General features: G+C 41.7%; 2 protein-coding genes across 8 annotated transcripts in view; one reads left to right on the top strand and one right to left on the bottom strand.

Moving 5' to 3' along the window:
* Positions 1-13,990, top strand: part of SUPT16H (SPT16 homolog, facilitates chromatin remodeling subunit) — a 33,314-nt gene extending 19,324 nt beyond the window's left edge. The window contains exons 9-26 of the mRNA XM_528703.8: positions 385-458; positions 589-701; positions 2,021-2,086; positions 2,196-2,291; positions 2,375-2,490; positions 2,577-2,730; positions 3,196-3,323; positions 4,307-4,442; positions 4,548-4,674; positions 4,987-5,105; positions 5,915-6,040; positions 7,095-7,207; positions 7,520-7,595; positions 8,156-8,325; positions 10,975-11,104; positions 11,682-11,811; positions 11,949-12,026; positions 12,662-13,990. Of these exons, the coding sequence (XP_528703.2) occupies positions 385-458; positions 589-701; positions 2,021-2,086; positions 2,196-2,291; positions 2,375-2,490; positions 2,577-2,730; positions 3,196-3,323; positions 4,307-4,442; positions 4,548-4,674; positions 4,987-5,105; positions 5,915-6,040; positions 7,095-7,207; positions 7,520-7,595; positions 8,156-8,325; positions 10,975-11,104; positions 11,682-11,811; positions 11,949-12,026; positions 12,662-12,807 (2,098 nt within the window). The 3' untranslated portion in view covers positions 12,808-13,990. The remainder of the gene's footprint in view (positions 1-384; positions 459-588; positions 702-2,020; positions 2,087-2,195; positions 2,292-2,374; positions 2,491-2,576; positions 2,731-3,195; positions 3,324-4,306; positions 4,443-4,547; positions 4,675-4,986; positions 5,106-5,914; positions 6,041-7,094; positions 7,208-7,519; positions 7,596-8,155; positions 8,326-10,974; positions 11,105-11,681; positions 11,812-11,948; positions 12,027-12,661) is intronic.
* Positions 13,991-14,185: 195 nt separating this feature from the next.
* Positions 14,186-24,392, bottom strand: part of RPGRIP1 (RPGR interacting protein 1) — a 63,157-nt gene continuing 52,950 nt past the window's right edge. For all 7 annotated transcript variants that reach the window (XM_063793193.1, XM_054665910.2, XM_063793191.1 and 4 more), the window contains 4 exons: positions 22,257-22,449; positions 20,312-20,396; positions 17,205-17,335; positions 14,186-14,383 (listed from right to left, as the gene is read on the bottom strand). In XM_063793193.1, coding sequence (XP_063649263.1) covers positions 14,271-14,383; positions 17,205-17,335; positions 20,312-20,396; positions 22,257-22,449 — 522 coding nt within the window. In that variant the 3' untranslated portion in view covers positions 14,186-14,270. The remainder of the gene's footprint in view (positions 14,384-17,204; positions 17,336-20,311; positions 20,397-22,256; positions 22,450-24,392) is intronic.

The following is a 24,392-nucleotide window of genomic DNA, read 5'->3' as shown; positions in this document are numbered from 1 at the left end:
TTACCAGTGTTCCACTAAAAGTTGCCCCTTTTAATCTAGTAATTACTGTCTTAGTAATGTACCCCTTAATAATCTCTATGTTGTTTCTAGGAGTACTACTGACTTGATTTTATGGTAGAAGGTTAAAGTTTAAATGTGGGCAAATAAGCTAAAATTAAAAATGATATAATCAATTAGGAAATTATTTTTCGCCATGGGATTATACAGCATGTTCAGAGGCCAAAGACTGTCTTTGAATCCTCTTTTCTAACTGAGCAGTCAGCAGGGGTAAATCATTTCAAACATGTTTGCCTGTCTTATTGTGAAAGTTGAAATGAATATGTTATGCTTGATCCATGTTAGAGATCTTTAGCCTTTTGCTGATGTTTATCTGTTTCTTTTCAGGTTTGGGATGGGAATTGAATTCCGTGAAGGCTCCCTAGTAATCAATAGCAAAAATCAATACAAACTGAAGAAAGGTAAGTTTCACATACAATAGGAAAATGCTTTTGTGAGTTACTTCCTTTAGCTTTATTTTCTTTTAGGCATATGTCTCACACCTCTACACATTGTCACAGACACAGACTGATCCTTGTTTTGCTGTTTTAGGAATGGTTTTCAGCATCAATTTAGGATTCTCAGACCTGACTAACAAGGAGGGGAAAAAGCCAGAAGAGAAAACCTATGCCCTGTTCATTGGTGATACAGTGCTTGTGGATGAGGTGTGTATTGTGTCTAAACTTTGGAGTCTTCATGAACTAACTTCTGAGGCACGTTTGTGGACCCTGTGGTTTTTTTCTTGCTTTGTTAAATGCTAGCTAAGGGGAAGAATCCGTGTGACAGCCTAACCTAATGCAGCTAGGAATAGAGACTGTAGCCCAGGTATAGGGAATGATTTAAACCATTAAATCATATTGTCATATTGTGGCTTGAACCTTGATAATGATAATATCAGGAACTAATACTAATAATGAAACCGGTTATTCTTTTTTCTTTTTAATAACAGCTTTATTGAGCTACAATTCACATACTATACAATTCACCCACCTGACACGTACAATTTAGTGATTTTTAGTATTTTCACATTTGTGTAACCATCACTACAATCTAATTTGAAAATATTTTCATCACCTCAGGAAAGAACCCTGAACCTATTAGCAGTCACTCCCCATCCCCCTTCCCTTCCCCCACTGGTTCTTCAGGCCTAGGCAATGACTAAACTGCGTTCTCTCTAAGGATTTGCTAAATATCTGAGCAGTTGATGTAAATTCAGTCATACCCTATGTGGTCTTTTGTGACTGGCTTCTTTCCCTCGGCAGGAACTGATTTTTAATAATAGCACAGATAGTTCAGTGTTTTTATCATAAGCTAAGCAGTTTACATTAATTCATTGAAATAGTACCTTGTGAAGTAGATACTCTTATTACCTCCATTTACAGATAAATTGAAGGCACAGACAAGTTTAAGTAACTTGCCAAATGTCACTGAGGTAGAAAGCAACTGAGCCAGGCTTCAAATCAAACCTGTATTAATGATTACCCAATGTTGCCTCCCAAATTGTAGCTCTTGGCTGGGCGCAGTGGCTCACCCGTGTAATCCTAACACTTTCGGAGGCCAAGGCAGGTGGATCACCTGAGGTCAGGAGTTTGAGACCAGCCTGACCAACATGGTGAATCCCCGGCTCTACTAAAAATACAAAAATTAGCCAGGTGTGGTGGTGCGCGTCTGTAATTCCAGCTACTCGGGAGGCTGAGGCAGGAGAATCACTTGAATCCGGGAGGCGGAGGTTGCAGTGAGCTGAGGTCACGCCATTGCACTCCAGCCTCGTTGACGAGTGAAACTCTGTCTCAAAAAAAAGAAAAAGAAAAAAAATTGTAGCTCCTGACGAGAGGTTAGAGGTTAGAAGGATAAAAACTATATTTATTCATTGTCAAACATTTTAGTGTCCAAAAGATTCAAAGCATTGCCCAGCCGTTTACTAGGTTAGAAAATGAAATTGCCTCTTTTAAATTATGTGTCTTCATTCTCCTTTTAATTCTAGGATGGCCCAGCTACTGTTCTCACTTCTGTGAAGAAGAAAGTGAAGAATGTGGGGATTTTCCTAAAGGTAGGAAGAAGATAGATAAGTAGTATAGGAAGTTTAGGATATAAAGAAGTTAAATAATATTGGCTAAAATAATTAAAATTTCATTTTTTGATTATGACTTTTTCCATAGAACGAAGATGAGGAAGAAGAGGAGGAGGAGAAAGATGAGGCAGAGGACCTTTTGGGAAGAGGTTCTCGGGCAGCATTACTTACAGAAAGAACAAGAGTAAGTTTACTATTTTAAATTACATTGATCTCGGCTGTCATATGGCTCATGTGTTGTGATAAATTGGATTTTCCATTCACCAGAATGAAATGACTGCAGAAGAGAAGCGAAGAGCACATCAGAAAGAACTAGCGGCTCAACTCAATGAAGAAGCAAAGAGGCGATTGACTGAACAAAAGGGAGAACAGCAGATTCAGAAGTAAGAGTTTTCACTGAGTACTGAGATCATCTGAGGGTTCTGTGGGACTGCAGAAATTTCTCAGTTGTTTTTTTATCCCACTCCAGAGCTCGCAAGTCTAATGTGTCCTATAAAAACCCATCTCTGATGCCTAAGGAACCACATATTCGGGAAATGAAGATCTACATCGATAAGAAATATGAGACTGTAATAATGCCCGTGTTTGGCATTGCAACACCGTTTCACATTGCCACAATCAAGGTACTGACATTCAGTGCATCAGGTTTCATCCAAACTGTTGCTTAAAATAGTAATTGTATTTGCCATAAATAATCTGCATTCATCATGTCTCCCACTTTTGACTCCTTCAGACTCTGTTCAGGTTACTGACATCCCTCTTCGTCTTGTCATTCTCCTTTTTCAGTTTTTTTCACTTAGTAGAAAGCTAAACTAGTCTAGAAACATAATTTGCCTATCTTTCTTTCAACTTCGTTTAATCATTGTTTAACTTAGTTGTATTCATGGTACAAGGTACTTTGAGAATTCAGAGATTTTTTTGGGAAAAGGATACTTCGTTATTAAAAAGATAAATTATGTAAATTTATTAGATTTAGATTAAGGTTAAGAGCAGTCAATTTGTAACTCCTAACTTAATTTTAACATCTCTGTAACTACTAATCTCTAGGAAAGAAATCTGTTTACTTTTTATGCTTTTCCTTTGAACAGAATATAAGTATGTCCGTGGAAGGAGATTATACTTACTTGCGAATCAACTTTTATTGCCCAGGCAGTGCTCTGGGCAGGAATGAAGGCAACATCTTTCCTAACCCTGAAGCGACTTTTGTCAAGGAAATGTGAGTCCCCAAGAAAAGTCATACCCAGATTCATCTTGTCTGGAGTGGTACTCTCAGAAACATTTCATTGTCTGTGCTACATTTTCCCTACCTAGTAAATGTCAAAGCCTTCCTCATTGGTACTTGTTTCGGATCGCCTTCTTGACTTTGTACTATTTTCAGGATGGATCCCAATTTAGAATCTTCTTGAAGATGCTATATATTTACTAAACATATTTTGAGCCTGGGTAATATAGTGAGACCTTGTCTCTACTAAAAAATAATTAACCAGGCGTGGTGGTGTGCGCCCGTCACCCAACTACTGTGGAGGCTGAGGTGGGAGGATTCCTTGAGCCTGGGAGGTTGAGGCTGCAGTGAGCCCTGATCTTGCCTGTACTCCATCCAGCCTGAGCGAAAGAACGAGACCTTGTCTCAAAAAAAATAATAATTATGAAAATAAGTGTTAAAAGTAATAAACATATATTGCAGTAGAATCTTCAAATAAGAAAACTGGTGCCACATTGGATTCTATTATTTCATGGTGTGAAATGGGATAATTTGGGGATGTTATACCAGATTTGAAAAATGAAAAAAGAAGGAATGGGCATGCATGGTGGCTCACGCCTGTAATCCCAGCACTTTGGGAGGCAGAGGCAGGCAGATTACATGAGGCCAGGAGTTCAAGACCAGCCTGGTCAACATGGCAAAACTCTGTATCTGCTAAAAATACAAAAACTAGCCGGGCATGGTGGTGTGTACCTGTAATCCCAGGTACTTGGAAGGCTGAGGTGGGAGGATGGCTTGAACCCAGGAGGCGAAGGTTGCAGTGAGCTAAGATTAGGACACTGCACTCCAGCCTGGGTGACAGAGGCAGACCCTGTCTCAAAAAAAAAAAAAAAAAAAAAAGCAAAGTAGAGATTAAGCTTCTTATAAGATAAAGTAAATCAGTACAATTTACCTGGCCTGAAAAAGAAATGTCTATAAATGCTGTTGCTTTTCTGCAGTACATACCGAGCATCAAATATTAAGGCACCCGGAGAACAGACAGTACCAGCCTTGAACCTTCAGAATGCTTTCCGAATTATTAAAGAAGTACAGAAACGTTATAAAACTCGAGAAGCTGAAGAGAAAGAGAAGGAGGTGAGCCTGAACAAAGGCAAAACATTCTTACACAAAGAAGGACATGTATTTTTTGGAGACTTGTAAGGATATGTGACAATTCACATTAATTTTCTTCTTGCTTAGGGCATTGTAAAACAAGACTCACTGGTGATCAATCTAAACCGGAGTAATCCGAAACTGAAAGATCTATACATTCGCCCAAATATTGCCCAAAAGAGGATGCAAGGCTCACTGGAGGCCCATGTCAATGGTATGGATGATCTCTCCTGTACCTAGGCTTTCTCTTCAGGGCACATTTGTTAGGAATGACAGATCAGATAATAAAGTATGACAAAGAGCCATCCGCCGGTTAGCTCAGTTGGTTAAAGCATGGTGCTAATAAAGTATGACAAGGAAATGCTGGGAGGAATCTAGTTACACTGCTGTGTGGCCAGAAGGAAAGGAAAGCTCTATACAGTTGTTGGTGTTTCCTCTGACCCTGTGCAAATCAGCCAGAAGAGTTGCAGTGCCTTTTGGCCTAACTTAATTATACTGCTTGACATTTCTTCATTCTTTTCCCCAGGCTTCCGCTTCACATCTGTTCGAGGAGACAAAGTGGATATTTTGTACAATAATATTAAGCATGCTTTGTTCCAGCCCTGTGATGGAGAAATGATTATTGTCTTGCACTTTCACCTCAAGGTATACCTTTCTACTTAACTAGCTGTGAGCTCTTGGGCAAGACACTTCATTTCTCTCAGCTTCTTTCCTATAAAATAGTGATGAAAGGGCTGGGCGCTGTGGCTCATGCCCACAATCCCAGCACTTTGGGAGGCCGAGGTGGGTGGATCACCTGAGGTCGGGAGTTCGACACCAGCCTGACCAACATGGTGAAACCCCATCTCTACTAAAAATACAAAAATTAGCCAGGCGTAGTGGCCAGCGCCTGTAATCCCAGCTACTTGAGAGGCCGAGGCAGGAAAATCGCTTGAACCTGGGAGGCGGAAGTTGCAGTGAGCCGAGATTGAGCCATTGTACTCCAGCCTGGGCAACAGCGTGTGAAAAACAAAAAACAAAAACAAAAGTGATGAAAAAATCACTTCTCACTTAAGAACGTTTAAGAGGATTAAATAAAATAATGCCTCTAAAGGCCACAAGGCCTGGCATCTAGAAGGTGCTCATAAGCATGTTTGTTCCTTTGGTGTGTTATATGGTGGCCAGCAAATGTTTTATACGAGATCTCCAGATTTCTCTTTCTAAAATAAAGTTTTGCTTTAGATAAGATTTGTTACCAACATGATTTCCAAAGTTCCTGTAATAAGTAGGAGCACAGCACTTTTTCAAATGTACACTGTTTCCATTCCCAAGCATCATTATTTATGATGACACCAGGGGTGGTTTAATTATTTTTGCATGCATGCTGTGGAGGCCCAAGTTTGGATCACTGCCATTTCCATCACAGATACCTTTGTGTTTCTGACTTCTGTGTTCTTTCTGTTTTATGCCGACAGAATGCCATCATGTTTGGGAAGAAGCGGCACACGGATGTGCAGTTCTACACAGAAGTGGGAGAGATAACCACGGACTTGGGGAAACATCAGCATATGCATGACCGAGATGACCTCTATGCTGAGCAGGTTTGTGAAATTTAGTATTGTATTTGCAGGATAGTGAGGGAGGATGAGGCCAAATCCAAGCTCAGGGATTGTATTTTATAAACAAACTGGGCTGGCGTGGTGACTCGCGCCTGTAATCCCAGCACTTTGGGAGGCCAACATGGGCAGATCACCTGAGGGTCAGGAGTTCAAGACCAGCCTGGCCAATGTGGTGAAACCCTGTCTGTACTAAAAATACATAAATTAGCTGGGCGTGGTGGGTGGTGGTAGTCCCAGCTAGTCGGGAGGCTGAGGCAGGATAATCACTTGAACCCAAGAGGCAGAGGTTGCAGTGAGCCGAGATAGCGCCACTGCACTCCAGCCTGGGCGACAGAGTGAGACTCCATCTCAAAAAATAAATAAATAGCCAGGTGCAGTGGCTCATGCCTATAATCCCAGCACTTTGGGAGGCCGACACAGGCAGATCACGAGGTCAGGAGATCGAGACCATCCTGGCTAACACGGTGAAACGCTGTCTCTACTAAAAATACAAAAAAATTAGCCGGGTGTAGTGGCGGGCTCCTGTAGTCCCAGCTACTCGGGAGGCTGAGGCGGGAGAATGGCATGAACCTGGGAGGCAGAGGTTGTGGGCCAAGATCGCGCCACCGCACTCCGGCCTGGGCGACTAGCAAGACTCCATCTCCAAAAATAAATAAATAAATAAATAAGCAACCCTGAATCTGTTTGTGCAGAGCAACTCAAGTATCTGCTGAGATAGGGTATTACAATAGTTTAGGCTTAGGTTGCAGACTCAGCTTGACAGGTAATGGCATGGTGACCTTAAATAAGGTGTATGTACATGTTAGTTTTATAGTTATGAGAATGAAGGACAACAAAAGCACTTCAGGGATGATCTGTGCAGCAAACCACCATGGCACACGTTTACCTGTGTAACAAACCTGCACATCCTGCCCATGTACTCCTGAACTGAAAAGTTGGAATTTTTATTTTAAAGCACAAAAGCACTTCAGACTTTTTGAGGGGAGGTACTGTTAACAAATGTGATGGCTGTATTTGATATTTTTTTCTTCTACAGATGGAACGAGAAATGAGGCACAAACTGAAAACAGCCTTTAAAAATTTCATTGAGAAAGTAGAGGCTCTAACTAAGGAGGAACTGGAATTTGAAGTGCCTTTTAGGGACTTGGGGTAACGTATCTTATTTTTGGCTTGAAGTTTCACTGGTCTGTCTTTTGGTACAATAAATTATTCTTCCTTTAATAATAATTTAACATATCATATCCTTTTTTCCTATGACTAATAATCTTTGAGACATCCATTTTTTCTTGAAAATGTTTAAGGGTTTAGGTGAGTGGCTAACTCTTAAGAGGCTTCCTCTGGATGAGTCTCCAGTGAGTATGCTGGAGCTGTTTGGAATGGGGAGAGGGAAGAAGTTTGTCTGTTGTGGTAGGAGCAGTCTCTCTCGTGATGAGCTCAGCCTTAAAAGTTTCTCTCTTCCAGATTTAACGGAGCTCCCTATAGGAGTACCTGCCTCCTTCAGCCCACTAGTAGTGCGCTGGTAAATGCTACGGAATGGGTGAGTGTTTCTTACCTTCTTTTAGTAAGAAAATTGTTAGAGAAAATAAAGAAGGATAGGTGTTTTTTATCCTAATTATTGTGATTTTCATTTTTGATATTTACTTAGACTTAAAACTCATTGAACAAATGTTACTTTTAAAGTCTCTTTAGGGCAGGCATGATGGCTCACACCTGTAATCCCAGCACAATTAGAGGCCAAGGTGGGAGGAACACTTGAGGCCAGGAACTCAAGACCAGTCTGGGCAACGTAGCAAGAACCTATCTCTCTTTTTTTTATTTTTTATTTTTTAAGATAATGTCTTTTTAAATAGTTTATTTTAAATGGTTCCTTCACATAGTTTCCTTGAGTTTATTCTCCTTGAGGGATGATTTTTGTATCTTGCAGATCCTTTTTCTGTGGCTTCTTAGTATGTTGTACCGCCTCAGTCTTTCAAAAAAAAACCCAAAAAACAGCTTAAGTTATCTTTTATGTAGTGATTTAGATCATGAAAGTTATTTGAAATATTATTGCTTTGGGGGAAATACTTATATGCTAATGATTCAGCTTCTCCCTGACAGCCACCTTTTGTGGTGACATTGGATGAGGTAGAGCTGATCCACTTTGAGCGGGTCCAGTTTCACCTGAAGAACTTTGATATGGTAATCGTCTACAAGGACTACAGCAAGAAAGTGACCATGATCAACGCCATTCCTGTAGCCTCTCTTGACCCCATCAAGGAATGGTTGAAGTAAGTAAATCTGCCATCAGTCTCCCATTTAGCCCATGAACCCTGTATTATAGAATTTGAATGTGGTATGTTGTTCATAAAATCTACTGATATACTTAAAGTGAGACTTCCTTTTGGTTGTTACAGACCAGGACTTGAAAACTTGAGATCTATTAGATAACGGAGCTGTTCACTTTTTCTTGAATTCCCAACAATAGCTTATGCATACTTAACACAAAGAAAATCAAAATCTAAGATCGTTTTTGTTTTCAGTGTTGCCCAGGCTGGTCTCAAACTCCTGGGCTCAAGCGATCCTCCCACGTCGGTCTCCCAACATACCAGGATTACAGGCACAAGCCACTGCACCCAGTCAATGTACAGCATATTTACAATAGCTTTTGAAGCATCCTTTTCTGCTCTTCACCCATTATCTTTATATTTTCTACATATTTTGTAGTGGTGGTGGTGGTGATGGTGGTGGTTTGAGACAGGGTCTCACTGTGTTGCCCAGGCTCAAGTGTAGTGGTGCAGTCACAGCTCACTGCAGCCTCAAACTCTTGGATTCAGGCAACCTTCCTGCATCAGCATCCCAAGTAGCTGGGACTACAGGCATGTGCTACCACACCCAGCTAATTTGTTTTACTAGAGATGAGGTTATTCTAGGATGCAGTCAAGTTAGTTGGATTCTGTTTGATCTTTCAGGGCTTGTTCTCAAATGTCTATTAGTGTGGATTTAGAACAGCCTTTAAAAGTTTCACTCAAAAACTTCCAAGTAATTGGCCTTACTACGAGGCAATACTCTGAAGAGTCTGCCTGATGCCCTGTGGATTGTGAGATCTCTCTGCTGAAGCTGGTGGAAAGGTGGTGGAAATAAATCCACTGGAACACGATTTATTTCTAGTTCTGTGTGAGATTGGGAGTTGTCTGGCCTACTGCTTTCCAGTGCTTCTTTATGCAGTTCCAGTTTTCTCACGAATGTGTAGATCATCCCTCCACCAAAGACTTGAGGGGACCCCTCTGCAGATCTCTGGAGCTTTCTCTCTGGGAAACTCTTCCTTCCTGTACTCTTCTCCACAAATTCTAGCTGTCCCAGCCTTCCCAAATCCTACTTTGTCTCAGTTCCTGGAGACCATCAGGTTCTGGTTGGATTCTCCCTCCCTGCATAGCAGACTAGGAATTGCCTCTAGACAGAAAACTGGGGCAAATGTTCAATTAACCCTTGTTGTTTCCTTCTTTCAGGGATTATGGTCTTGTGCTGCTTTTTATCCAATGTCTGAAAACTTGTTTCATATTTTGTTTTGTAGTTGTTTAAGGTGGGAAAGTAAATCTAGTCATTGTTACTCCATCATGGCTGGAAGCAGAAGTTGCCGTGTATATTGTCTAAAGTGGATTTATGCCAGTGGTTCTCAGGCAGATTTTATGGTTGTTTTTATCCTTACTATTGTCATTTCTTTGATTTTTTTCTTCTTACCCACTCTTAACTGATTCAGCCCTCCTCAACAGAAGTGAGAAGGAGAAAGTCATTTGAGCATTGTCTAAATACAGGGCACTTTAGGTACTGGGAAAAAAAATTTGTTCCTACCTTCATACAGATTTTGCATCAAATAAACAACACATAGGAAAGCAGTGGAAGGTTGAAGAAGAAAGGCTAGGGCCATTGAAAATTGTCCCTGTTTCTTTCTTTTTTTTTTTTTTTTTTTATTATTATTATAATATATTTTTTTGAGACAGAGTCTCACTCTGTTGCCCAGGCTGGAATGCAGTGGCACGATCTCGGCTCACTGCAACCTCCACCTCCCAGGTTCAAGCGATTCTCCTGCTTCAGCCTCCCAAGTAGCTGGGACTACAGGCGCGTGCTACCACGCCCGGCTAATTTTTTGTATTTTTAGTAGGACGGGGTTTCACCGTGTTAGCCAGGATGGTCTCGATCTCCTGACCTCGTGATCTGCCTGCCTTGGCCTCCCAAAGTGCTGGGATTACAGGCATGAGCCACCGCACCTGGCCGAAAATTGTCCCTATTTCTTAACTACAGTAGTGAAAAACAGAATCGCAGAAGTGGTTATGAGTTAAGACTACTTAGAAATAAGAATGGAATCAGTGACAGGGAAAAGCATGGGTGAATAGGAGAGAAGACTAAGAAGAAGAGGGAAATTGGTGTTTAAGGAAGAAAATGGGAGAGGATGAGCTCAGACTCAGGTGAAGGAGAAAGCTTGTTTCAGTTGGAATGTTGGTCTGTTGTGAGGGCTATTGCTCTAGGAGATCAAATAGCAGCCATTGGGACATGCTCTGGTGGCATAGTGCAAAGAATATCTGCTCCCAGGCAGGGCGCGGTGGCTCACACCTGTAATCCCAGCACTTTGGGAGGCTGAGGCAGGTTATTCACCTGAAGTCAGGAGTTCTAGACCAGCCTGACCAACATGGCAAAACCCTGTCTCTACTAAAAATGTAAAAATTAGCCAGGCATGGTGGCATGCGCCTGTAATCCCAGGTACTCAGGAGGCCGAGGCAGGAGAATCACTTGAACCTAGGAGGCAGAGGTTGCAGTGAGCCAAGATTGTGCCACTGCACTCCAGCCTGGGCAACAGAGCAAGACTCTGTCTCAAAAAAAGAAGAAAGAATATATGGAAAATACAGAAGATTGATTTGACTTTGTCATGTCATTTCTCTTAGTTCCTGCGACCTGAAGTACACAGAAGGAGTACAGTCCCTCAACTGGACTAAAATCATGAAGACCATTGTTGATGACCCTGAGGGCTTCTTCGAACAAGGTGGCTGGTCTTTCCTGGAGCCTGAGGGTGAGGTGCGTGAGTGTGGGGTTTCTTTTCTGGTACACAGTGTTGCCCGCTATCATTTGGTCAGTTAGAATGGAATATGAGTAGTACATAAGGGACTAGGCCATCTGGGAGAAGCTCTAAACACCACTTGATATTATTGTTTCTTCAAATTGATAAATTGATTGGGCAGTGGTAACTAACTCCTGACAAGATTTCTTGGAAATTACAAAAACTTTTCCTCAATGAGTTTCTTAGCATTTAGGGAAAAATCCTTCAGGGCATTTTGCAAAAATTATTTTTTAAAAAATGATCCACTTAGCGTTTGTGTGATACGTAAATACAGAAAGTCTTTGTGTTGTTAATTTCCCTGGGTGAGGAAGGCTAATGTGAATTTTTCAGAAATGTAATAATACATAATAATAGTAAAATAATAATTGCACCTGACCACTAATTTTAAACAAGTCGTTTTATCTCTTGATCCCTCAGATTTTTTTGCTCTTGTTTTCTTCATGTAAATACTGGTATACTATGTGGGCTGAATTAATTCATTAAGTTAATAAGGTAAATGTCAAAAAAAATCAGTATTATGCTCTAACTCACCAGGGGAGTGATGCTGAAGAAGGGGATTCAGAGTCTGAAATTGAAGATGAGACTTTTAATCCTTCGGAAGATGACTATGAAGAGGAAGAGGAGGACAGTGATGAAGATTATTCATCAGAAGCAGAAGAGTCAGGTTAGTCTTACAGAGCAAAGTTCGTCCTGGCTTCCTAATCTAATGTCATTTCTGAAAACTACTTTTTTTAGACTAAGAACTCTGTCGTTCCATTCTGTTCCCGCATGATGACTAACGCTTAATTAATTTTCTTCCAGACTATTCTAAGGAGTCATTGGGTAGTGAAGAAGAGAGTGGAAAGGATTGGGATGAACTGGAGGAAGAAGCCCGAAAAGGTTTTTAAAAATGTGTTGTTTTTTATTCATTTGTCTATGCACAGTTAGTATTGATGGCGTAATGAAAGTAACAAAAGAACACTATAAAAGTGCTTTGGAGCCACAGATACAACTTCATTGAAGGAGAAAATGAGGTGTGGAATGTGCCCATACTCTCCAGTGGGCAGTGCTCTGCCAAACTGGATGCTGTTTTCATCTGCGCAAGCCCCCATCTTTCCTATAGCCATGATAGCCACATAGTCATGTAATACTCAAGAATTAGCCTACTCAGTTTCCAAACCTAAATCCTATAATACTTTAATTTTCTAGGCTTCTTCCAGGTTAGGCATGTCTTTATAATGCTAATCTAGTTACTCTGAAGCCAAACCCCAAACAAACGTTTTAAAGCTTAAAAGGAAATAAATATTAACTGCTGTGTTCCAAGCATTGGGAATAGGTACTTTTCATAGGTTGCCTTATTTAACCCTTAAATAATTCTCCCTTTTGTAAATAAACCAAGGTTCAGAAAGTACTTGCCCAATATTAAAACTTGGGTCTGATTCCATAGTGTATTCTCTGTACTATCTCATGCTATCCAGTAATATTAGGTACCTAAAGCTTACCTATTGCTAACTAATAATGCCTCTTCTATTTAGCGGACCGAGAAAGTCGTTACGAGGAAGAAGAAGAACAAAGTCGAAGTATGAGCCGGAAGAGGAAGGCATCTGTGCACAGTTCGGGCCGTGGCTCTAACCGTGGTTCCAGACACAGCTCTGCACCCCCCAAGAAAAAGAGGAAGTAACTTCTGAACTTTGGCCCTGAGCTCCATTCTTCCTCTAGCCAACCCCTGAAAATTTTACATGACATAGAAACTGTATTTTTCTTTTCGTTTTCATTTGAAGTTTTGCCATTTGTGTTTATGGGTTTAGGGGGCCATTTGTGTGGACCAATCTACTCGGGGAATTCCAGGCCCACCAGGACACGTGCCAATGGCCCCATTCAGATGGCAAGGGAGGAGGTGTTCTTGGAGACAGGAGGAGGCTCCCGCTGTTAATAAATATGGTTTCATTCTTCTCTCTTCCTGTCGCCTTCTGCCAGGACATTGATGGCTTCTGACATCTTATTATTTGGTGTCTCAAAGCTGTATTTCCAAGACAGTGGTACAAGGCGACCCCTAATTACCCGTATCATGGTTCTTGACCAGCACATTCAATCCTCCAACCTACCCTACTGCCATGACCTTCCTCACATCTCTCAGTTTTATCTTTGCAATACTCAAGGTTCTCGGAAATTTGCTAATGGTTGTGATAAACCATACAACTTGAGCCAGTGAGGCAGATTGGGCTGGTGCCTTCGTCTGAGTTTTCCTGCTTTCCTGCCTCATGCAGGTTCTGAGGTATATCTGCTGCCTTGGAAGACATAAGAAGCAGTGATATTCCCTGGCTCGGTTATTTTCTCCATACAATGCACACATGGTACAATGATAGAAGGCAAAATTGCCACTGTCTTCTTTTTTTTCTCATATATCTAAGGAAGATATATCAGGTTGTGCCTCATGTACCGCTTCTAGTGAAATGTAGAGGAAGGCTCAAAGGAGTCAACATTTAGATCTGGAAGGGACAAGTCATGCCTTGGGCCTAGAATACCCTGATGAGAAAAGAGAAGAGGAAGGGAGGCCATATCTACAACACAGCCTCTCAGCACTGCTGCTCCTTATTTTAACTTTGTCTTGCATTGTCCTGTATTTATCACAGTTTCTGTTGAACAGCTTTTCAAGTATTTGGGGAGTTAATCTTGCCATCCTCCCCTTCTGGTTCTCTGCACCCACCTGTCCCACTGCAGTTCCTTCCGTGCTCTGTGACTTTAAGAGAAGAAGGGGGGAGGGGTCCCGGATTTTATGTTTGTTTGTTTTTTCTCCTTAGCAGTAGGACTTGATATTTTCAATTTTGGAAGAACTAAAAGATGAATAAACTGGGTTTTTTTTTGTTGTTGTTTGTTTTTGTAAATTCACCTGTGACCGTTCATTTTCAGTTCTTGAAAGCAAGCCTGCTTCCTGCCTGGTAAAGTGCTAAGGCACTGGAGAAAAATGCCTTTATCTAGGTAGTTTTACAAATGAAACTTTCATCATTCTAAACTTTCATCATTAGATTGAGAGACACTAGACATCACAGTAAACCAAATTCATGTTATAGCAAGCTAACTTTATAAGAGACTTTTTACTATGGTTCCCTCAGAGACTTTTAGATTGGAATAGCACTTGTTCCTTCATGAAAACAAATCTTCAGTCATCTCCTTGTAAATAGCATGGAGGACAGCAGCTGCTTGAAGGGAAACCTTCAGCCTTCCTATTGGGGTAGCCAGATCTTCAGGGCTAACAACTGTTGAGAAAGGGAAAAAAAACAGCAGCAGCATCACTCAGTTGAACACTGATACTTGGTATTTGTCAGGTTAGGTACTGGGGACGCTAAATGAATGAAATTACTAACCCATTTCATAAGAGGACTCAATCTAGTGAAGGTGAAAGGAAAATGGTATAGTGTATAGGTGCTATATAATAAATGGAAGCACAAGTTGCTTTGGGGACATAAAGAGGCATCTGCACCAGAATGGACAAATTGGGAAGGATTTCTGGAGAAATCACCAGAAAAGTCTTAAGTGGATTTTCCCTGTGCACATACAAATGGCATGGAGGTCAGGAAGAACATAGCATGTTTAGGAATGGGGATAGGAGTGAGTTGGAAAATAGCCCACAAAGATAACGTCACTTGCCTTATGCCAGGCACTACCCTAAGCCCCTTAATCCCTTATTTAAGTGCTTCCTTAATCTTCACAACTCTATAAGATAGATAGAGACTGCTGTTATTCCCGTTTTATAGATGAGGAAAAAGACTAAATAAGGATCACAGTTGGAAAGATACTAGAGGAATATAACTAGAATCTTATCTAACATTTGAACTTTGTAAACCTTAGGGTCTGAGGAGTATTCCTCAAAAAATGTTTATAATGATCAGTAAGAATAATTTTGTACCATGATTCATTAAACAATATATAAAACAAGTTTCACAAAACAATATGTGCTATGTACTCTTAATTCCTGTTTTCTTTTTTTTTTTTTTTTTTTTTCTGGAGACAGAGTCTTGTTCTGTCACCCAGGCTGGAGTGCGGTGACTTGATCTCAGCTCACTGCAACCTCCGCCTCCCGGGTTCAAGCAATTCTGCCTCATTCTCCCGAGTAGCTGCGATTACAGGTGTCCGCCGCCATGCCTGGCTAATTTTTTTTGTATTTTTAGTAGAGATGGGGGTTTCACCATATTGGCCAGGCTGGTCTCGAACTCCTCACCTCAGGTGATCCGCCCATCTCGGCATCCCAAAGTGCTGGGATTACAGGCATGAGCCACCTCGCCTGGCCTTTAATTCCTGTTTTCTTTCCCACAGTTTTGGTTTGCATTTTTCAAATTTCCTTGTGATTTACTAATTCAGTTTCACATCCACTGATGGGGTGTGTGTCTGGAAGTTTGAAAAATATTGATCTAGTGGATAATCTTAAGTGTCTGAAGGTCCTAGCAGATAAGATAGGTGACATCCCAGCTATGTAAGGTAATGGGAACAGTGAAGACTGGACAGCGCAGTCCCAACTAAAGGTACTCAAATACAAATGTTTTTAAAACATGCTAATCTATAGCAAACTGTAAAAGGATTTAAGAAGGCAGTGATCAAATGTATTATGTATTTACTATAGTAGATGGAAATGGGGTGGAAGAAACCGGTGGCAGGAACACCAGTTTAGAAATTATATGGCCGGGCGCGGTGGCTCACGCCTGTAATCCCAGCACTTTGGGAGGCTGAGTGGGGGGCGAATCACCTGAGGTTGGGAGTTCGAGACCAGCCTGACCAACATGAAGAAACCCCATCTCTACTAAAAATACAAAATTAGCTGGGCGTGGTGGTTCATGCCTGTAATCCCAGCTACTAGGGAGGCTGAGGCAGGAAAATCGCTTAAGAAAGAGGCAGAAGTTGTGGTGAGCTGAGATCGGTCCATTGCACTCCAGCCTGGGCAACAAGAGCAAGACTCCATCTCAAAAAAAAAAAAGAAAGAAAGAAATTATAGTAATTATAGTTAAGGAGGCCGGGCGCAGTGGTTTATGCCTGTAATGCCAACACTTTGGGAGGCAAAAGAGGGTGGATTGCTTGAGTCCAAGAGTTCGAGACCAGCCTGGGCAACATGGTGAAACCCCGTCTCTACTAAAAATACAAAAATTAGCTGGTGTGGTGGCAGGTGCCTGTAGTCCCAGCTACCCAGGAGGTTGAGGCAGGAGAATCGCTTTAACTTGGGAGGTGGAGGTTGCGGTGAGCCGAGATCACACCACTGCACTCCAGCCTGGGCAACAGAGAGAGACTCTGTCTCAAAAAAAAAAAAAAAAAAGAAAAGAAAAAAATTGTAGTAAGGAGAACATAGTCAATTCACAAGTAGAATGGATAAGACTTAATGACCAGTGAATGTGAGGAAAGAGGAGACAGTTGATGTCTTTTAAAGAGACAAGATGGGCCAGGTGCAGTGGCTCACACCTGCAATCCCAGCACTTTGGGAGGCCAAGGCAGGCAGATCACTTGAGGTCAGGAGTTCGAGACCAGTCTGGCCAACATGGTAAAACACGGTCTCTACTAAAAATACAAAAATTAGCCAGGCATGGTGGCACACCATGGAAGCTGAGGCAGGAAGCTGAGGCAGGAGAACAGCTGGAACCTGGGAGGCAGAGGTTGCAGTGAGCTGAGATCACACCACTGCACTCCAGCCTGGGCGACAGAGTGAGGCTCCATCTCAAAAAAAAAAAAAAAAAAAAAAGACTGGATGCATGATAACATAAAGAATGGGTATCAGCTGCCTATATGAAAATGCTCAAGAGAGGTCCAAAATTCTGATGTATAAATTTGAAATGAAAATAACTTGTCTTTTTAAAAATATCCTTTTCAAACATTGTAGATTCAAAATCAATTCTAGTTGTAATCAGGTATATGGGGGTTAAAATACACAACTGACTAATGTTGGATCCAGAAATAAATACAGTTGTAGGGATAAGATTTCAATCCACTTTGTGTCTTATCAACTTCATAGTAATAATTATGTATTGAAGATAAAATATATTCACTATTAGGATGATTTCCTTGGAAATAATTAGAACTGATAAAAAAATGACTCACTGTCTAGCTCTTGCTCTAGAATATCTCTTCCTGACTCCAGGATCTGCCACAGTTGAAGATATGCATATCCCACTTCTTCACATTCTTTCTTTTCTTCATCCAGAGGATCACTTACCACTGTAAACTTTAAACTAAAAAGAAATTGCATTTAATTCAGCACTGTTGATACTCTTAATGCTTCAAAAATAAAATAAGGATAAAAGTAATCATAAACAATACAACGTCTTCTCTGAATCACTTTTCCCTTGCCTCCATTTTACAAAATGACAATAAGCAAAAAAGTCAGGAATTGGTATAATTTAAGCAGTAACAGTCCTTTTAGAAGAGGGAACATCATGGGATGTGCCCATGAGTTCAAGACCAGCCTGGGTAACATAGGAACACCCCGTCTCTACAAAAAAAAATAAAAAATTAGCCGGGCATGGTGGCACACACCTATAGTCCCAGCTACTTGGAAGGCTGAGGTGAGATCACTTGAGCCCAGGAGGTCGAGCATGCAGTGAGCTGTGATCATGCCACTGCACTTCAACCTGGGTGACAGAGTGAGACCCAGTCTCTAAAAGAAAAAAGAAAAAGAAACCCTGTACTGATTAAGCAGTCACTCCCCATTCTCCTTCCCTAGCTCCTGAACCACTAATCTACTTTCTGTCTCTCTGGATTTGCCTATTCTTGATTTTTCATATTTTTATTAATTTTTAAAAGCAAATATTGGTAGCTAATACAGAGTGCCAGGAATAGGACTAAAAATTCAAGCTCTTAAAAGCACAGCTAAATATAATTAAACTGAAAGAAAGGAATTACTTTAAAGGGATCCATTCTCAGCCCATTAGGCAATATTCATTTGTAACTATGTTTCTATGTCATTATTGAGAACTTCAACAATGCAAAGTGATAATGCTGACTCCCTCATCCCAATTTGCATAGGAAAGGGATGATAACTAGCATTACAATGTGCCGGGCACAATACCAAGTGCTTTATGTAAACTATATTATCTCAATTTTATTCTCACAGGAGCCTTCAAATTAAGTAATATCAAAAAGATCAAAGAGCTAGTAAGTCAAAGAGTCTGGAATAAAAACAAGGTTGGTCTGATTACAAAGCCTGCTCTGTCTGCTAGACCATACTGGCAAAAAGAAAGCCAAAGGTAATACCAATCGAATCTAAAATTGAGTAGAAAATGATTATCACTGTAAGGGAATAAAGGAAGAGAGAGTTCTGGAAATGCTGGGGAAAAAAAAGTGAAAGCTAAATTTAACATTAGCACAGAAAGGAAAGAACCAAATCACTTTCCATTTCCAAAAGTTCTCTGTAAGCTTACATCTGTTTAAGCCCACAGTGATGCTGAAGTCAGAGTCACTGTTTATTTCATCTGGCTCCTTTTTCAGTTCTTTCTATGACTAACCAAAGACAAAGTAAAAGCAGATGAAACAAAAGTATTGGGCCTTTCAAAAAGTAATTAAAACACCAGGTCGGGCACAGTGGCTCATGCCTATAATCCCAGCACTTTGGGAGGCAGGGCAGGAGGACTGCTTCAGCCCAGGAGCTGAAAGACCAGCTGGGCAACATAGTGAGATCCTGTCTCTAAAACAAACAAACAAAAAAATTAAAAATAAGATAAAACACCAGCCCCATATTATTTCTTATGCACACACATGCACAGGCAGTATGGATAACAGATTTCAAAAACAAAAACCATATGCCTATTTAAATTTGAATTTCAGCTAAACAACAAATAACTTTTTTTTCCTTAGAGGCAGAGTCTGCTTTGTCACCCAGGTTGGAGTGCAGTGGCACAATCTTAGCTCACTGCAACCTCCGCCTCCCAAATTCAAATGATTCTCATGCCTCAGCCTCCTGAGTAGCTAGAATTACCGGCATGTGCCACCATGCCTAGCTGATTTTTTTGTGTTTTTAGTAGAGATGGGGTTTCACCATGTCGGCCAGGCTGGTCTCAAACTCCTGGCCTCAAGTGATCTGCCCGCCTCAGCCTCCCAAAGTGCTGGGATTACAGATGTGAGCCACTGCACCCGACCAAATAATTTTTTTTAGGGTAAGTATGTCCCACATTTTATCTGGAAACTCTGAAAGGAGGCCTTCTTCAGATTATTGGAATAATAAGGACAACCAGCTTTCCTAAAACTTTAAAGGAGATCTAAAATTTACTTAGTTATGTCAACATCAAAAAATTCCTGTTGACCAGGTGTGGTCACTGACGCCTGTAATCTCAACACTTTGGGAGTCTGAGGCAGAAGGATCACCTGAGGTTGGGATCAGCCTGGCCAACATGGCAAAACCCTGTCTCTACTAAAAATACAAGAATTAGCCAGGCAAGTGGCATGCACCTGTCATTCCAGCTACTTGGGAGGCTGAGGCAGAAGAATCGCTTGAACCCAGGAGGTGGAGGTTGCAGTGAGCCAAGATTGTACCACTGCACTCCAGCCTGGACAACAGAGTGAGACTCTGTCTCAAAAAAAAAAAAAAGAATGTCAACACTTTTTGTTATTCCATTTGGGCATTGTCAATATTCAAGTAAACTGCTGCTACAAAAAAAGGGCCCATCAGGCTGGCATGGGTGAGAAATGAACTAAACCTATAAAATTATGGGCTGGACACGGTGGCTCATGCCTGTAATCCCAGCACTCTGGGAGGCCGAGGAGGGCAGATCGCTTGAGCGCAGGAGTTCAAGACCAGACATGAGCAACACGGCAAAACCCTATCTCTACTACAAACACAAAAAATTAGCCAGGCATGGTGGCACATGCCTATAACCCTAGCTACTTGGGAGGCAGAGGCACAAGAATCCCTTGAGCCTGGGGAGGCGGAGGTTGCAGTGAGCCAAGATCGCACCACTGCACTCTAGCCTGGATGACAGAGTGAGACCCTGTCTCGAAAATAAATAAATAAATAAATAAATAATCTATAAGATTAGGTAATGGATTAGGTAGTCACAAACATAAATTATACTCAAGTACATAGGAAATTCATTAAGAGTAAATTAACTCAAAAAAGTTATTAAAATATTCAGCATCAGCACAAAACCAAACTCAAACTTTTGAATTTCTGTCTCAATATCTCCTTTGTTTCAAAGTGGAAAGCAGATGCTTACTGTCCTTGATCAGGATCTTGTCCATTCAGCATGTCGAACAGAAACTGCCTTCGGCCTTGCTGCTCCTGTGGGTTCAGGTCTATTACTGTATTAAGGGTAAGAGAAAAAAGCAAAGAATCATATACTGTTGCAGTGTGAGCCCCAAGACTTTCATTAGTGGTATTCATGGTAGTTTTCATAAAAAGATTAGACTCCTTGCCTGGATCTAGAATAACATGGACCAACTGCTTTGAAAATCGTTTGTGTGTGTGTGTGTGACAGATTCTTACTGTGTCAGGCTAGAGTGCAGTGGCGTGATCTTGGTTCACCGCAGTCTCCATCTCCCAAGTTCAAGCGATTCTCCTGCCTCAGCCTCCCGAGTAGTTGGGATTACAGGTGCACCCCCCCATGCCCGGCTAATTTTTGTATTTTTAGTAGAGACAGGGTTTCGCCACGTTGGCCAGGCTGGTCTCCAACTTCTGATCTCAAGTAATCTGCCTGCCTTGGCTTCCCAAAGTGCTGGGATTACAGGCATGAGCCACTGCACCCAGGCTCCTTCGAAATTCTGGATGAAAAAGATTTCCACACTTGAATCAAATATGAGGGTAGGAAAAAAAGATTTCATGCACGACTTTCTCAAATTTTCACTTGTGATATGCCCTTTCTTTAAAAACTACTGAAAATATGATCCATTAAAATAAGAAAATAAATTAGAGGATAACCAGGAGATAAGAAATCTGGTATAGGAGAGAATTTGATCATATTCTCCATGAGCAGCAGTAATAATGAGACAGTGGGCTAGAGCAGAACAAGAGGATGGAGAAAGGTCTTCAGGAAAACAATGGGTGAGTAGATAATTTGACAGGTTTGATTATTTCAAAATTTGGGAAGACTGTTGAAGGACATGAAAATAATTACAATATGTATAATGAAAATAAGGCGAATGAAAAATTGCTGCAAAAAATACGTGTAAAGAAATATAATCATTGCATACTACTTGGTTCTACAAGAATATTTACATATCCATAATAACAGAACCAATTTAAATGGATTTAAATAAAAATTATGATACAATTATGATGGGAAGGAAAGGGACATGAGTGTAGTGCAAAAGAGCTAACTTTTAAGGTCCGAGATAGGAAGTCTAAAGCCAGTGAATCAGGAGATTGCAATAGAAATGTTACTCAGAAGCCAGGTATGGTGGCTCACGCCTGTAATTCCAGCTACTCAGGAGGCTGAGGCAGGAGAATCATTTGAGTCCAGGAGTTTGAAACCAGCCTGAGCAACATGTTCAGACTCCATCTCAAAAAAAAAAAAAAAAAAAAAAACAGGAAAAGAGGAAGAACAAAAATCAATACTCAGAAATATGATGGAAGTAAATAACAGAAGAAATGGCTGAGATAGGATGGGCTTGGTGGCTCACGCCTATAATCCCAGCACTTTGGGAGGCCAAGGCAGGCAGATCACTTGAGGTCAGGAGTTTGAGACCAGCCTGGCCAAAATGGTGAAACCCCGCCTCTACTAAAAACACAAAAAACTAGCCAGGCATGGTGGCGCACACCTGCAATCCCAGCTACTTGGGAGGCTGAGACACGTGAATCGCTTGAATCTCGGAGTCAGAGGTGGCAGTGAGCCAAGATCACACCACTGCATTCTAGCCTGGGCAACAGAGCGAGACTCCACCTCAAAAAGTAAAAATAAATATAGCTGAAATGTGGGAAGTGGTGGATTGAGGAAGGGTGGGAACAGGCGAAGTGATCTGTGAAGAGCTGGAACAAAGGCCTGCTTCATGTAAAATGTTTAGCCCCATTCGATGTTTTTAAACCACATGCACACAACACTTTGAACAATAAAATAATAAAGTGAAATGGCTGGATTCACCCCACAAAAATCTAGAGTAATTCTGACCCTCAGTCTCAATGTTCGTCAGACTTCCTCACCCCAGTGACCACACAGGATGCCTCACCCTTGCTAAAGTGAAAGTGGATTTCTTCTCCTGCCCTAGGCTTCCTTAGGGACACTGGAGTCTCTGTCTCCGACAAGGGTAGGTCGTAGAATTTGTACTCCACGTACACCTGTTTTATGTTCTCATCAGACATCACTTCTGCCTCTGGGTAGAAGGCCAGGGAGACAATTTCAATGCACATCTTCTCTGAATCCTGATAAGGAAAATGTTTATTTAGTTCCTAAAGGTTAGTGAGGCTCCAAGTGCTTATACGCCATCCAATTAACCCATTACGGTACTCTCTAGAAATCAACCATAGGTATAATCTATCTACTATATTATTCCCTGAGAATCCTTTTATAGGTAAAATTGGCATCAAAAGACAACTTGACTTAATTGCCATAGTTAATCGATAGGAAATTTATAAAGAGAACCCAGTTCTTCTCACTCACAGTCCAGTGGATCATTTCTCCAGGACAGCCTTTCTCAGTCATCTCCACATATAGAAAGAATTTAAAAAAATGTCTGATTCGGAGCAGGGGGTAGGGTGGATGATGGGAGGTTGCTTGGTGGGAACAATGTGCGTTGCTCCAGGCTTCACCACAGTGGAATATATCAATGCAGCAAAATTGTGCTTGTACCCGATGATTATATACAAATAAATAAATTTCTAAACAGCTATTTTTCAACTTTTTTTTTTTTTTTTTCTGAGACAGAGTCTTGCTTTGTTGCCCAGGCTGGAGGGCAGTTGTGTGATCATGGTTCACTGCAGCTTTGACATCCTGATCTCAAGCAGTCTTCCCACCTTAGCCACCCAAGTAGCTAGGACCACAGGTACACCACCACATAGGGACAATTATTTTTATTTTTTTAATAGAGATATGGTCTTGCTATGTTGCCCACGATGGTCTAGAACTCCTGGACTCAAGCAATCTGTCCACCTCAGCCTCCCAAATTGGCTGAGATGAGAGGCATGAACCTCTGCAACTGGCCACAATGTTCTTAATGAAAACCAAGCTAGTATTTTCCTGAGGTTAGGACCTGAAAGACCTCCTGACTGATACTGGAGATTCAGTAGCTGCTTCAGCCACTATAGCAAAGAGCTGCCCAGGGCTTCCCGTGCCCACTCAAGTGCATGCCACTGAGGAGGCCACCAGACCACCCTGCCCTCCCACAGGAACTCCAGTCTTTTTTTTTTTTGAGACAGTGTCTCCCTCTGTTGCCCAGGCTGGAGTGCAGTGGCACGATTTCGGCTCACTGCAAGCTCTTCTTCCTGGGTTCACGCCATTCTCCTGCCTCAGCCTCCCAAGTAGCTGGGACTACAGGCACCCGCCACCACACCCGGCTAATTTTTTGTATTTTTAGTAGAGACGGGGTTTAGTTAGCCAGGATGGTCTCGATCTCCTAACCTCGTGATCCACCCGCCTCGGCCTCCCAAAGTGCTGGGATTACAGTCGTGAGCCACCGCGCCCGGCCAGGAACTCCAATATTTTCAATCCCACTTCAGAGTCGCTGCCATCACCCTGTCCTTTCTTTTGATTGTCCCTGTGTCCATGTTGGCATCAGGGATACCAGGAGGAAGTTTCCAGAAGTACACCAAGGCCAACAGAAGTCTCCTCCTTCCACAGTGTGGCAGGCAAGTCAGTATCGTGACACCAGTAATGAGTCAATCCAGGATGGTTCCCTACCAGCCACAGCGCTCTCCCCTCTATCTGTGAGTGCCCTCCTGTATGCTTCTTTTCACTAGCTGGCCAGGCCAATGCCCTTACTTCTCCAAAGACCAGCTCTTACCCCATCTTTTCTTCTCTTAGAAAGCAAGTGGAGCTCCTGTGCCTGCCCCTAAGAAATTCAGCAGGCAAGATCTCTCAATGATTCTGCATCAGAATCATCAGGGGTGCTTCTTAAAAATGAAGATATTTGGTGGGGTGCAGTGGCTCACACCTGTAATACCAGCATTTTGGGAGGCCGAGGCGGGCAGATGACCTGAGGTCAGGAGTTCGAAACCAGCCTGGCCAACATGGTGAAACCCCATCTCTATTAAAAATACAAAAATTAGCCAGGCATGGTGGCTCACACCTGTAATCCCAGCTACTCGGGAGGCTGACATGAGAATCACTTGAACCTAGGAGGTGGAGGTTGCAGTGCCACTGCACTCCA

The sequence above is a fragment of the Pan troglodytes genome, chromosome 15 (assembly GCF_028858775.2).
Source record: "Pan troglodytes isolate AG18354 chromosome 15, NHGRI_mPanTro3-v2.0_pri, whole genome shotgun sequence".
Taxonomy (NCBI): domain Eukaryota; kingdom Metazoa; phylum Chordata; class Mammalia; order Primates; family Hominidae; genus Pan; species Pan troglodytes.
Note: the sequence above shows the minus strand (reverse complement) of the source record. Positions and strands in the feature narration are given on the sequence as shown.